General features: G+C 38.8%; 1 protein-coding gene across 3 annotated transcripts in view; it reads left to right on the top strand.

Annotated features, from left to right (window-relative positions):
* LOC112049567 (lysosomal alpha-mannosidase) overlaps window positions 1–15,750 on the top strand; it is a 59,068-nt gene that overhangs the window by 26,056 nt on the left and 17,262 nt on the right. For all 3 annotated transcript variants that reach the window (XM_052890279.1, XM_052890280.1, XM_052890281.1), the window contains 6 exons: window positions 6,952–7,056; window positions 10,590–10,692; window positions 12,435–12,516; window positions 12,981–13,166; window positions 14,401–14,606; window positions 15,468–15,604. In XM_052890279.1, coding sequence (XP_052746239.1) covers window positions 6,952–7,056; window positions 10,590–10,692; window positions 12,435–12,516; window positions 12,981–13,166; window positions 14,401–14,606; window positions 15,468–15,604 — 819 coding nt within the window. The remainder of the gene's footprint in view (window positions 1–6,951; window positions 7,057–10,589; window positions 10,693–12,434; window positions 12,517–12,980; window positions 13,167–14,400; window positions 14,607–15,467; window positions 15,605–15,750) is intronic.

Below are 15,750 nucleotides of genomic sequence, written 5' to 3'. Positions count from 1 at the left end.
TGCAGCTACTTTCTGGACCGATTTGGCTGAAATTTGGAATGGAAATAGATTTTACTCTGGATTTACACGGCTACTTTTTATCCCGAAAAATAATCTTGGATTCACTACGAGATTTACGAAAACCTTATGATTTTGATAGTATGAGTGTTTGTTACTCTTTCACAGTTCGGCGGCTGAACCGAATCGCCTGAAATTTGAAGTAGAGATAGATTATAGTCTGGATTAACACATAGGCTACTTTTTATCCCGAAAAATTCCATGGATCCCGAGGGATTTGTGATAAAGTTAATTTCATGCGGACGAAGTCGCGGGCGTCCGCTAGTAAATAATAAAAGCCAATTGCGTGTTGGGCCACGCACTTTTTACCTTAATAATGCGCAAATGGACCTCTAAATCAAAAATAGTATATTAACAGACCCATCCTTTTGTTTATTGGTTTAGAGACACTGAGAAAGAAACGAAAAAAATCATCCTGCTTTACATGCAGGGGAGGTAGGTAGTTAAGTAAATAAGTAGGTTATTTAAAAAAAAAGAATATTTGCCATATTTTTCATAATACGACCAATATTCCCATTACTAGTCGACAAAGACTGTGCTAGGAGTGGGTACGACAATAGACCAACAGGGCAGGGACCAAACCACCACCCCTCGGTGATGAGTCTGACTCTTAGCATTGAGCTACTGAGGCTACGTTATTTATAAGTTAGATTATATAAGTTATATTTTAAAACAATACTTTTCAAGAAACAATTTAAAAAAAATCTAGGTACATATTGATAGTCATTTTGCACTAATAATAATTATAATTAACTTGTTCTTAAATAAATGAAATTATAAATTAATGGAAATCCCCAGCCCAGACCTACCCTAACCAACCAGCAGTTTATTTATATCTTGATAATTCTACTTTAATAATAAGTTTGCTACAACGTTTTATGATATTTTTAATTCATTTATATTTTATATAATATTTTTTGAAGTCTTATGATTGATTTGTTTGTTCATTTTCTTGTTTGTTGGGAACGTCTGACGAGACCAGATGGGTTATCAGTCCTAATTAGGGACCATTCCACCCAATTCCTGTGGTACCGGACACAGGTTCACTGGTGTCTCGACAGTGTTCCCCCCTCAAATCTTCCTGTAGCCTCGTGAACCTAACAATATCCCCTATACTGAGATCTGTCAGGTCTACTTCATTTAATGTATCCTTACCTAGTAACTCCCATCTTACCAGCGCGAACATGGGACACTCAGCTATAAAGTGATAGCTGGTCTCCTCCTCACCAGAACCTGGACATGATGAATCTTCTATGATTTTCATTATCTTCAAGTGTCTATTGAGCAGACAATGTCCAGTTGTCATGCCTGCTACCAGTGCTATGTTAGGTCTGCTATGTAACAGGAGTTGTTTTGTTTTCTTCTTGTCGAATGACTTCAGGAACCTTTTAGACTGCCTGCATATTGTCGAGCTGTTCCATCGTGTATTCGATTCTCCGTCTACGATTTCGTCGTAGTCCAGTAAAAACCATCTGCACTGATGCCCTGGTATGCGCCCTGTAGGTACCAGGATGTAAGAGCTAGGCAGGAGGTCTAACAGAGGAAAAACACTATAATATACCTACATACATATACACGGGCTTATAAAGTCATAACCCTCCTGACCGTGGTCGGGTAAAAACCATCGACACTGATGCCCTGGTATGCGCCCTGTAGGTACTAGGATGTCAGAACTAGGCAGGAGGTCTAGGAAAAACACTATAATATACCTACATACATATACACGGGCTTATAAAGTCATAACCCTCCTGACCGTAGTCGGATAAAAACCATCGACACTGATGCCTTGGTATGCGCCCTGTAGGTACTAGGATGTCAGAACTAGGCAGGAGGTCTAGGAAAAACACTATAATATACGTACAATACATAATACATATACACGGGCTTATAAAGTCATAACCCTCCTGATTTCGCCGTAGTCGGGTAAAAACCATAGGCACTGATGCCCTGGTATGCGCTCTGTAGGTACTAGGATGTCAGAACTAGGCAGGAGGTCTAGGATAAACACTATATATACCTAAAATACATAATACATATACACGGGCTTATAAAGTCATAACCCTCCTGATTTCGCCGTAGTCGGGTAAAAACCATCGGCACTGATGCCCTGGTATGCGACATATATGTACCAGGATGTCAGAGCTAGGCAGGAGGTATAACGGAGGAACGCGAGTGACCGACATTTTTTTATCAACTCAAACGGTCACTTGCCTTATAATCGCGGATCTTGTTTCACTATTGCTTCGTTCTAGGATTTATATTCGACCGACTTTAAAGAAATGGGCATACTAATTTAGCGTGAAAAAACTTAATCCTATTTAATATTATAAACACGAAAGTTTGTATGTATGTTTGGATGTTTGTTACTCTATAACGCCGCTACTACTGTAGCGATTTAGCTAAAATTTGGAATGGAAATGGATTTTACTCTGGATTAACACATAGGCTACTTTTTATCCCAAAAAATCCATGGTTTCCCGAGATTTGCGAAAACTGATGATTTTGATGTTTGTTACTCTTTAACGCCTTAACTACTGAACCGAATTAGCTAAAATTTGGTATTGGGATATATTATAGCCTGGATTAACACTTAGACTACTTTTTATCCCGGAATAATCCATGGTTCCCGAGGGATTTGTGACAAACTAAATTACACGCGGACGAAGCCGCGGGCGTCTACTAGTGTACATATATAACGTCTTTTTTCGATGCGACCAAAGAAGTGTCTCTTGAAGAGAATTGGCTATACTTATACTAAGTACCCGGCAATTTAATTATATATAAAAAAATGATAATTTTACTTTTTTTTTATTATTTACAAGTTAGCCCTTGATTACAATCACACATGTTGGTAAATGAAGCACTCTAAGATGGAAGCGGGCTAACTTGTTAGGAATAGGATAACAATCCACATGCCTTTCGGTTTCTACACATCGTACCGGAACGCTAAATTGCTTGGTTCGGTAGGGTGGTAAATAGCCACGGCCGATGCTAATAAATACCACCAGTTTACATATAGAAAAAAATAATTGATCATATAAAAAGTTTGCTACAACGTTATTTTTGTTCATTTTTAATTTGTTCCCAATGGAGACAGGCAAAGATCGTCGAGCATACAGACTGTGTTTTACGAAGTTTTTGAAGATTTATGGTTTGTTTGTTCGTTTGTGCTTGTTGGTAAAATGAAAAATAATACTCAATTGATCAGAATGTTGGGCGGTGAAAGGGACGGATAGTAAACAAATGCATGTGAACGAAATGCGTATGTTGAGATGGATATGTGGTGTGACAAGAATAGATAAAATAAGGAATGAGTATATAAGAGGAAGTCTGAAGGTGGCGCCAGTGACAGAAAAATTGAGGAGTAGAAGGTTAGCTTGGTATGGACATGTAATGCGTAGAGAGGAAAGTCATATTACTAGAAAAATGTGAGGGACATAAGAGGAGAGGAAGGCCAAAGAAGAGATGGTTGGATTGTGTGAAAGAGGACAAGTGTGTAAAAGGAGTGGATGATGAGTTGACGAGTAATAGAGACGAATGGAAAAGATTGACATATTTTTCCAAACCCCACTTAAGTGGGATAAAGTGGGGAATTAAGTGTAAGGAGATGATGATGAATACTCTATTACTTTGTTTAAACAGCAAAAAATAGTTTTTTAACCCCCGACGCAAACAGAGGGGTGTTTTAAGTGTATGTCTGTCTGTCTATAGCACCATAGCTACCGAACGGATGAAGCGATTTCAATTTAGTTTTACTTGTATGTAAGATGGTTTATTTGGGAGTGTTCTTAGACATGTTTGATGAAAATCGGTTGAGCCGTTTAAAAGTTGTGGGTGAAAGTGGGGAAGAACAGCCAAATGTCTGCAAATATACTCCAGTGGGGTCTCAAATGAAAGCGCTCTGGAAGAGAATATTGATGACTTGATCGAGAGTGTAATTAATAATTTCATGACAGTTAGGGGTTTTTTTTTAAGTCGTGATAGCCCAGTGGATATGACCTCTGCCTCCGATTCCGGAGGGTGTGGGTTCGAATCCGGTCCTGGGCATGCACCTCCAACTTTTCAGTTGTGTGCATTTTAAGAAATTAAATATCACGTGCCTCAATCGGTGAAGGAAAACATCGTGAGGAAACCTGCATACCAGAGAATAATCTTAATTCTCAGCGTGTGTGAAGTCTGCCAATCCGCATTGGGCCAGCGTGGTGGACTACTGGCCTAACCCCTCTCATTCTGAGAGGAGACTCGAGCTCAGCAGTGAGCCGAATATGGGTTGATGACGTAAGGGGTTTTTCAACATATTAAATTTTTTGCTATTATTCAAGAAACATACTTTAATTAGGCAATTTATTTAACCAGATCCTTATTTATACATCTTGTTATCATTTCTATAGCTTCTATCTTCTATCTATACGTTATCAACCCATATACGGCTCACTGCTGAGCTCGAGTCTCCTCTCAGAATGAGAGGGGTTAGTCCACCACGCTGGCCCAATGCGGATTGGCAGACTTCACACACGCAGAGAATTAAGAAATTCTCTGGTGTGCAGGTTTTCTCACGATGTTTTCCTTGACCACACACGTTGAGACACGTGATATTTAATTTCTTAAAATGCACACAACTGAAAAGTTGGGAGGTGCATGCTCCGGACCGGATTCGAACCCACACCCTCTGGAATCGGAGGCAGAGGTCATATCCACTGGGCTATCACGGCTCTCTTCTATCTATACTTATAATAAAACTGTAACAGGTCAAATTCTGTACACTGAAGATATTTTGATTTTTTTTATTGGAAGGGCATTATATAATCGATACTGAAGCTAAAATATTTTTTTTCGATTTTAGGTCTGTCTGTATTTTTTTTGTTATTCGGGCATCACGCTAAAACTACTGAATGAATTAAAATGAAACTTTGTACGGTTTAAGACCATAATACGGAGAAGGTTATAGGATACTTTTTATTGTGAAAATAAAATAAGAAGTGGGTGAAATAGGGGTTGAAAGTTTGTATGGAAAGTCCTTTTTTTAGTTACAGTTTTAAAAATTTGTTCATAAATCATAAAAAAATACGAAATATAATGGGATTCAAAAGTAGTGAAATAAGGCTTGATAGTTTAAATTGATTTCCACGCGAACGAAGTCGCGGGCGTCTGCTAGTTTATAAATAAAGTCGATAGAGTATATATGTAAGCGTCGAGTTCTATCTTATCTTCCAGATCGACGCTCGATCCCAGGGGCGACGCTTGAGTAGATTCTATTTTAGCATCACGGAGTCATCTACCTACCTATTTATTTTATTTATCTTTCCGTTAGTTCGTTAACTCTGTTTAATTTAGTTTATTTATATTACGATAGCAAATGTTATGTTTTGTTTTGAGATGTGTCAATAACATTACATTATTGAGTGGTCTGTTTATTTATATAATAATGTTTGTTATAGAATCAATCATCATCTCCTTACCCTTATCCCACTTAAGTGGGGTCGGAAAAATATGTCAATCTTTTCCATTCACCTCTATTACTCGTCAACTCATCATCCACTCCTTTTACACACATGTCCTCTTTCACACAATCCAACCATCTCTTCTTTGGCCTTCCTCTCCTCTTATGTCCTTCCACTTGCACATTCAACATTTTTCTAGTAATATGACTTCCCTCCCTACGCATTACATGTCCATACCAAGCTAACGTTCTACTCCTCAATTTTTCTGTCACTGGCGCCACCTTCAGACTTCCTCTTATATACTCATTCCTTATTTTATCTATTCTTGTCACACCACACATCCATTTCAACATACGCATTTTGTTATAGAATCAGTACAAATGCATATGTAAGTAAACACAAAATTGTGCATGTGCATTATGCAAATATTTTTCATTACCTCATATCTTCCAAACCGCCGAAGGGATTTACTTAATTAAGATATCGTTAAAGGAGATGGTCCAAAATTGTATGGAGCCCAGGATCAGTCATTGTACCCTGGCGGAAATAAAAGGGAATATTTTTTTAAACTATTTTTGATTATACAAATTCACGAAATTACTTAAATTTTTTCGAAATAATGTTAATTCTCTACCAAAAAATGCAACACTTAAGGGTATTAATGGCGGATTGACGTTTTCAATGCAGTAGTCGATTTGACGTTTGCTGTCAATTGTCATGTCACAGTTGCTGTATGGGCGCCATCTTGAACTCATCATAACTTGAAAAATTTAGTTTTAATTTTATTTATTTCTTCTTATTTAGTTAGATTTATTCACTTATTTAGATTTTAACCCCTCATCTGAGAGGATCATTCTGAGAGGAGACTCGTGCTCAATAGTGAAATCTTAGCGTGATGAAAAGTATACTACAACCTGCCCAGGAGTATGAAGAATAATTGTATTAAGTTTCGTTAAAGTCCGACGAGTAGTTTTTTCTCTATAACGAACATACAGACGGACAGACAGACAAAAATTTTACTGATTGCATTTTTGACATCAGTATCGACCACTCACCCCCAGATATTTTGGAAATATTTTTCATGCACAGAATTGACCTCTCTACAGATTTATTATAAGTATAGATTTGTTGACCGGCCATCACGCTGAAACTACTGAATGAATTCAAATGAAACTTGGCGCGGCCATAATCCTAAGGATGTTATAGGATACATTTTTGCGAAAATGAAATAAAAAGGGGGTGAAATATGAAATGAGAGGAGACTCGTGTTCGTGGTTAATGAAAATAGATAATACTAGCTGACGTCGCGCGATTTCACCCACGTGGTTCCCGTTCCCGTAGGGATACGATCCCGTATTTTTCAAATCGGACCAGTAGTTCCTGAGATTAGCGCGTTCAATCAAACAAACTCTTCAGCTTTATATATTAGTATAGATTTCGTTTTTTTTTCCAGATAATGTTACTCCCATTGCTTCTGATCTACGTATTAAAATTATCGTCGGGTGTACCGCTCACTGATGACATATCTCCTAGAAGAGGAGAGAAATGTGGTTATGAGGTGAGTACTATAACGAATAAATCAATCAATTGACCAATCAATCTATTTATGTATATCACCGACCTCTTATAATAAAAAGACGCACAATCATGTAGAAAATACCACTTAAAAACTGGCCAATTTTGCTTTGACAGCTTTAGAATTATTGGTAAAGAAAATAGGGATGATGACAGTTTTTTAAATTGTATATAAACTAAGAGTATGCTAATAGCAAAGCAATTTTGTAAAAGAAACAGGGTGTCTGCGATCATTACTTTCGGAGCTACAGGGATTTAAAGGGTCAGATTTGCGGCGCTGCCGCGGATCCCTGAAAAACGCCCCATACAAAATGGTACGAATTAATGACGTCGTAGGTAATGATCGTTATATTTGTATGTGCGTACAAACAACATTACTAATATCTTTGTTATTTGTGCGTTTATAGTTCATATATTAAAAAATGTCACATTTAATGTAAGGAAGCTAAAACTGTATGAGTTTTCATCTAATTACGATAAAAGATTTTTAATAGATTTTGAAATTTTATAATCTTATTTATTTTGCAAACATCCAATCAATCTTTGTTATTTACATATTAATTAGTTAATATTATTTAAATTTAAACCTTATTTACCCGAATGTCTCGTAAAAAACAAATATATTATTTTTCAAACCGAGTCATCATCTCCATTGTTTGCGGTTTACCCTAGTTAAAAGCCCTCTGCACGCCGGTAGTCGTCACAAATCGTCGAACGAACATTAAAATAATATGTAGGCATTGTTGTTTGTTTGCAATTTCTCATTATGAGGAGGAAAGGTCATTCGTTATCAGTTGTCGATAACTAATGTACATTATTTACGGAAACTATTTAGTCGTCATCAACCCATATTCGGCTCACTGCTGAGCTCGAGTCTCCTCTCAGAATGAGAGGGGTTAGGCCAATAGTTCACCACGCTGGCCAAATGCGGATTGGCAGACTTCACACACGCAGAGAATTAAGATAATTCTCTGGTATGCAGGTTTCCTCACGATGTTTTCCTTCACCGTTTGAGACACGTGATATTTAATTTCTTAAAATTATTTAGAAACTATTTAGTACAAAATTAATATGCTATACTGACCGACGCCTTGCGGTTTTACTCGCGTAGTTCCCGTTTCCGGAATACGGGGATAAAATATAGCCTATGACACTCGCAAATAACGTAGCTTTCTATTGGTAAAAGAATTTTTATATTCTATTTAGTATATCTGCGTGTGTGAAGTCAGCCAATCCGCATTGGGCCAGCGTGGTGGACTATTGGCATAACCTCTCTCATTCTGAGAGGAGACTCGAGCTCAGCAGTGAGCTGAATATGGGTTTATAATGATGATGATATCCAGAGATTACCGCCCACAAAGTTTACCTCATTATGTAGTTTATTTTAACTAAATAACCGCGATAGCCCAGTGGATATGACTTCTGCCTTCGATTAGGAGGGCGTAGGTTCGAATCCGGTCCGGGGCATGCACTTCCAACTTTTCAGTTATGTGCATTAAAGGAAACTAGCGGACGCCAGCGACTTCGTCCGCCCTTAGATCTCCTTAATCCGGCCCTATAGCAAAATTCTTTCTTAGCGGACCTCTACTAACTATAACATATATCCCTGCCAAATTTCATATTTGTACGTCATGCAGTTTCCGAGTTTTATTGATGAATGACCTTACGTATTTATACAGGGTGCTCGGGAGTTTTTCCCATAACTTCAAGGTTGATGAGTCCACTTATAGGAGCCGAACTGCATGAATAATATTTTTTTAACTAAAAAATAATAACTTTTAATGTTTTCATACAAAGTAATTCAAATAATCCCGACTATCCATGTAACACACGGCTTTATCTATCCTTGCATTTTAAAATACGTAAAACTTGGCTACGTCATAATAAGTATGACGTATAAGGGACATATTTTAAGATCTATTTACAACAGAAAATATTATTTCGTCGTCATCAACCCATATTCGGCTCACTGCTGAGCTCGAGTCTCCTCTCAGAATGAGAGGGGTTAGGCCAATAGTCCACCACGCTGGCCCAATGCGGATTGGCAGACTTCACATACGCAGAGAATTAAGATAATTCTCTGGTATGCAGGTTTCCTCACGATGTTTTCCTTCACCGATTGAGACACGTGATATTTAATTTCTTAAAATGCACACAACTGAAAAGTTGGAGGTGCATGCCCCGGACCGGATTCGAACCCACACCCTCCGGAATCAGAGACAGAGGTCATATCCACTGGGCTATCACGGCTCTAAATATTATTTATCCCGAAAATATTAATGTTTAATATTTTTTTTTAATTTTTTTTTTTTAATTTCCGATAAAGAATATAACCCCAGAGTTATGGGAAATACAATCAATCAATCAATTTATTTATATGCAGATACATGCACTATATAAAATACGCCTTTATTTTTCTTGCATTTTGTAATTTTAAAGTTTGGCTACGTCATAATATAAGGATGCGTATAAGGTACACATTTCAAGATATATTTAACTATCCATGTAACACACGCCTTTATCTATCATTGCATTTTAAAATACGTAAAACTTGGCTATAACATAATTTTTATGGATGCGTATGAGGTACACATTTCAAGATATATTTACAAAAGAAATATTTTTGGCTGGTGGGAGGCTCCGGCCGTGGCTAGTTACCACCCTACCGGCAAAGACGTACCGCCAAGCGATTTAGCGTTCCGGTACGATGCCGCGTAGAAACCGAAAGGGGTGTGGATTTTCATCCTCCTCCTAACAAGTTAGCCCGCTTCCATCTTAGACTGCATCATCACTTACCATCAGGTGAGATTATAGTCAAGGGCTAACTTGTAAAGAATAAAAAAAAAATATTATTTACCACGAAAATATTAATTTAAGAACACATATTCCTTGTACATTTTTGATAATTTTCGGTAAAGAATATAACCACAGAGTTATGGAAAATACTCCCCAGCACCCTGTATAATCGATACTGAAACCAAAAATATCGTTTTTTTTTTGTCTGATTGTCTGTCCGCTTTTTTGTTGACTGGTCATCTTACTGAAACTACTAAATGAATTCAAATGAAACTTGACAAGATTTAAGATCATAATACGATAAAGGTTATAGAGTACTTTTTGTCTCGAAAATAAAATCAAAAGGGGGTGAAATAGGGGTTGAAAGTTTGAGATATTATTTACCCCGAAAATATTAATTTTAGAACACATATTCCTTGTACATTATTGATTAATTTTCGGTAAAGAATATAACCCCAGAGTTATGGGACATACTCCCCAGCACCCTGTATAATCGATACTGAAACCAAAAATGTCGTTTTTTTTTTAATTTTTTGTCTGATTGTCTCTCCGTTTTTTGTTGACTGGGCATCACACCGAAACTACTGAATGAATTCAAATGAAACTTGACAAGATTTAACATCATAATACGAAAAAGGTTATAGGGTACTTTTTGTCGCGAAAATAAAATCAGAACGGGTGAAATAGGGGTTGAAATTTTGATAATGATGATGTTCGTAGAGTTGCACACAAGCAGAGAGTGGCCTGTTGAACGTACATATAGTACCTCACACACACGACGACGTCGGCTGGCTGAAGACGGTCGACCAGTATTACTACGGCAGTGAGTATGACTCCGTTACACTCTCCTATGTATTTCTGTTGCCCTGGTACATTGTTCTACTTTACCCGACATGTGACCAGTGCCTATTGGGAGTTTTCAATATTTTCATACTGTTACTATCGCGTTAACGTAAACGCGAATTTATATGGGATTGAAACAGTTGTGCAGTAGTGCCACTAGATGGAGCTGTTTCAATTCCTTAGAAATTAGCGTTTACTTTAACGCGATAGTAACAGTATCAAACTGCCACTAGGTCCTCTGGTCTGGCTGGTTGAAGACGGTCGACAGTATTACTACGGCAGTGAGTATGATTCCGTTACACTCTCCTATGTATTTCTGTGGCCCTGGTACATTGTTCTACTTTACCTGACATGTGACCTGGTCTAGCTGGTTGAAGACTGTCAACCAGTAAGTACTATTTATTACAGCATTTAGGCCTAGTTCGGACTACTTCAATTTTTGGATTTACCGCCCAAAAATCGTTCGTACTCGACTAAAATACTAAATAGGCCTAAGTATGACACTCAGAATACAATAAGACGTTAGTAGAATCTTTTTTGTTTGCTGGCACTGCTTGGAACATGTTGGGCCAGTGTGCTGGATGAAGACGGTCGACCAAGTATTACTATGACCTCGTTACGCTCTTCTATGTATTTCTGTGATCCTGGTACACATTTCTTCTTTACCTGACATGTTGGGCCAGTGATCTGGTTTGGCTCGGCAATGTGGAATGTCCCGTTCAATCCGTTATTGCTTCACTTAAGACGAGGGTTGTTCTTGTTTTACTGGGTATTCCTGGTCCTGACCGGTGAGTCCTACATACCCCCTCCTGAGGGTGCCGTGGAGTCTCTTTCGCGACACCTTCAGGAAGGATAATTTCCCAGCGAGAAATAAAATTGTCCTGGTCTGGCTGGTTGAAGACGGTCGACCAGACAAACAACATTAAGTATGACATTATTAGAATCTCCTATGTATTTCTGTGGTCCTGGTACACTTTTCTACATTATGAAACATGTTGGGACAGGCCTGGCCTTTTGAATGCACAAATTCACACACACAAGAGCACATGGGATGGACCACTAACGGCAATGAGTATGACGTCATTACAATCTCCTTTGTATTTCTGTGACCTTGGTAGATATTATATCTAGTATGTTGCCTCGTTGTGCAATCAAGAAGTCTTTTCGAGTCCCTTATTTTTTACAAGAAATTCACAGTAAACAAACCAGGAGTAGGGATTTGTTTTTTTTTTTTAATGATATAAAAATGTGAAAAGCTCTAGCCAATAGGTGGTAGGTTTAACACCACCAAACTTCAACTGCAACTGGCAGAATGTTTCATCACCATAACCATTTAACCAAGTGCAGAGAAATGAACAAAATAATATCGTCCAATGGCAGTGTAGTTGTCCCAGTCCTATCACTTTCGTCCCATCTCAATGAAAGAGAAGTGCGGTATCCGGTTGCATCGCTATTGGTTGAAATTTGTCTATTTGTCAGCATGAGATTAGTGCAGTCAAATTAATCCTTTAAATAGAAATAAGGTTATAATTCCCATAGAGCTAAAAATTGGTATGAATGTTCAGAATACTATTATAAATGAATTGTAAAAGTCCAAATCAATCCCTTGTACAATTTTTTTTTATTGTAACCTTCAAAGTCTTATTTGACTGGATTATTTGTGAGTGTAACTGGACTATAATGTTGAAAATGTATAAATAAATGTAATGTATTCTATTCAAGGTCGAAACAACATTCAAAAAGCTGGTGTTCAATACATTCTGGACTCGGTCATCCAAGAATTGTGGCAGGACCCTAAAAGGAGGTACATATAATATCAAAACTTATAAGTGTCTTTTTGACATATTCGTTATCTTCTATACTTATAATAAATCTGTAGAGAGGTCAATTCTGTACATGAAATATATTTCCGAAATAACTATCAGGATCGATACTGATGCCAAAAATGCAATCAGTAAAATTTTTGTCTGTCTGTATGTTCGTTAGAGAAACAAAAACCACTCGACGGATTTTAACGAAACTTTGTACAATTATTCTTCATACTCTTAGGCAGGTTATAGTATACTTTTCATCACGCTACGATCAATAGGAGCAGAGCAGTGAAGGGAAATGTTGGGAAACCGGGAGATGTTACTCCATTTTTACAGCGATACTACTGTAAGGGCCGGATTATAGAGATCTAAGGGCGGGCGAAGGCGCCGCTAGTATTGAAATAAAATATGTTTTACTTTTTCTTTAGCTATAGAAACAATTTTCCCTAATTCTCAGGTTTATCTACGTAGAGACAGCGTTTTTCTGGAAATGGTGGGTGCGACAAACCGAGGAGATACGCCAGAAGGTGCACACGTTGGTGAGACAAGGACGGCTGCAGTTTGTGGGCGGGGCTTGGAGCATGAACGACGAGGCGGCGTCCCACTACCAGAGCACCATAGATCAGTTCACTTGGGGATTGAGGTTGGTATACCTCCAGTATGTGTATGATACCCTGGTACTTGTATTTGATGTCTTTTACTGTGATTTCATCTGATGATAAGTGACAATGCCGTCTTAAGACTAGCTTCATCATCATCATCATCATCATCATCATCATTATCAGCCGATGTACGTCCACTGCTGGACATAACCATAGCATGTCCTCGCTCCACCTAGTGAGGGGTTGACCAACACTGCGCTTTCCGGTGCGGGGTCGCCACTCCAGCACCTTGGGACCCCAACGTCCATCGGCTCTTCGAACTATGTGCCCCGCCCATTGACACTTCAGCTTCGCGACTCGTTGAGCTATGTCAGTGACTTTGGTTCTTCTGCAGATCTCATTTCTGATTCGATCACGCAGAGATATTCCTAACATAGCTCGTTCCATCGCCCGCTGTGTGACTCTGAGCCTTCTTATGAGGCCCGTAGTTAGTGACCAAATCACAGATAGGTTACTTTCATCCCTGAATAATCCATGGTTCCCGCGGGACTTGTGAAAACTGAATACCACGCGGACGAAGTCGCGGGCTACCCATTCCCTACCCGTACGTATAGGTACAGTACGGGTAGGGAATGGATAGGGTAACTGTAACTGTTTCAATTCCTTAGAAATTCGCGTTTACGTTTACGCGATAGTCGCAGTCTGGCTAGTAGGTGGCTTCGGCCGTGACTAGTTACCCTAACGTCAAAGACGTACCGCCAAGCGATTTAGCGTTAGAAACCATAAGGGGGTGTGGATTTCCATCCTCCTAACAAGTTAGCCCGCTTCCATCTTAGATTGCATCATCACTTACCATAAAAGTCCAATAATATTAGGTTTTATCTGGAGGAAAAATTCCTACTGAGCTGAATTTTAGTATACACCTTTCGATTTAATCGATTTAATCTTTATCGACCTTTAATCCAAAAACCGTTAATTTTACAAAAAACTGCGTAGGACGTTTTTTGTAGACAATTTTGTGAGGAACAACTTTTATAATGACCTCTATTGACCTCCGAGCAATAGGTCGCGAAATATTTGCGAAAAACTGATTTTCGTGACGTTTGTAACTTTTTACCCGGCATGATATCGATGTAGATTTTTCACATCTTCATAACAACACCGTAATAAAGGTGTATACAAAAATTCAGCTCAGTAAGATTTTTCCCCAGATTGCAGTTTATAATGCCTAAAATTACTGGACTATAAGGTGAGATTGTATTCAATCTTTTCTAGAAAACTAAATGATACCTTCGGTCCGTGTGGCATGCCAAAAGTCGGCTGGCAGATAGACCCGTTCGGCCATTCTCGCGAGTTTGCCTCTCTACTGGCGGCCATGGGCTATGACGGACTATTCCTGGGCAGGCTGGACTATCAGGACAAGGGGGCTCGACTGGCACAGAAGAGGATGGAAATGATTTGGAGAGGAGACGACGACTTAGGTAAGTGATAGTCCATTTCATACAAGGTACATTGGGTTGACAGTTTTAGCTTCTATACTAGTCTTATTAACCAATATTCTGCTCACTGAGCACGATTCTCCTCTCAGAATAAAAGGGGTTATGCCAATAGTCCACCACGCTGGCCCAATGCGGATTGGCAGACTTCACACACGGAGAGAATTGAGAAAATTCTCTGGTATGCAGGTTTCCTCACGATGTTTTCCTTCAACGTTTGAGACACGTGATATTTAATTTTTTAAAATGCACACAACTGAAAAGTTGGAGCTGCATGCACCGGACCGGATTCGAACCCACACCCTCGGGAATCGGAGGCAGAGGTCGTATTCACTGGGCTATCACGGCTGTTATTAGTATTTTTAGCAGAAGCTTCAAAAGTGGATTAAAAAAATATGAAAACCAATATTGAACAACGGTTCTTATTCACAACCTTTGTCAGGACAACTTAATTAACAAATCAAACTGAACCAAAATAAGACCCTAGAATGGTAGAGAATGACCTTGAGTGGAGTCACGCACTTGTGAACGTTGTGTGGAAGGTTAAAGGCGCCTTAGACAGTTAACAAACAATCCCCTTTTCCACTCAAGTCACTCTCCCCGCCTATCCCAAGTAACAACACAAAGAATTACACAACAAGAAATGTGGCTCGGACGCTACGAGCATACTAAAGCGAGCGACGAGCGCCTTATATCGCAAGTAGTTCCCGCCAACTGATCGCTACCCCTCTCTAACTCCTCACTCTTTACGAAAACAAGTCGCGCCACCGTCATATCCGTCTCAGACTATTATTTCCTACAGTATGTATTTATTTATATATTATCTTCACAAAAAATGTTTTCCAGGCAACTCGTCAGACTTATTCACGGGAGTACTCTTCAATACTTACTCCCCGCCGCCCGGATTCTGTTTCGACGTGCTCTGCGATGACGAGCCCATTATAGACGACCCGTCGTCGCCCATGTTCAACGTCGACGCCCGGGTATGTGTTAGATAGATAGATAGATAGATAGATAGATAAATAGATATACTTTATTTGCACACCACAAATACAAGTGAAATAAAAACATATTAAGAAGAGATCAGCATACAAAAGGCGCCTTTATCGCTAAGTAGCGATTTCTTCAG

Source organism: Bicyclus anynana, chromosome 27, assembly GCF_947172395.1.
Source record: "Bicyclus anynana chromosome 27, ilBicAnyn1.1, whole genome shotgun sequence".
NCBI classification, from domain to species: Eukaryota; Metazoa; Arthropoda; class Insecta; order Lepidoptera; family Nymphalidae; genus Bicyclus; species Bicyclus anynana.
Note: the sequence above shows the minus strand (reverse complement) of the source record. Positions and strands in the feature narration are given on the sequence as shown.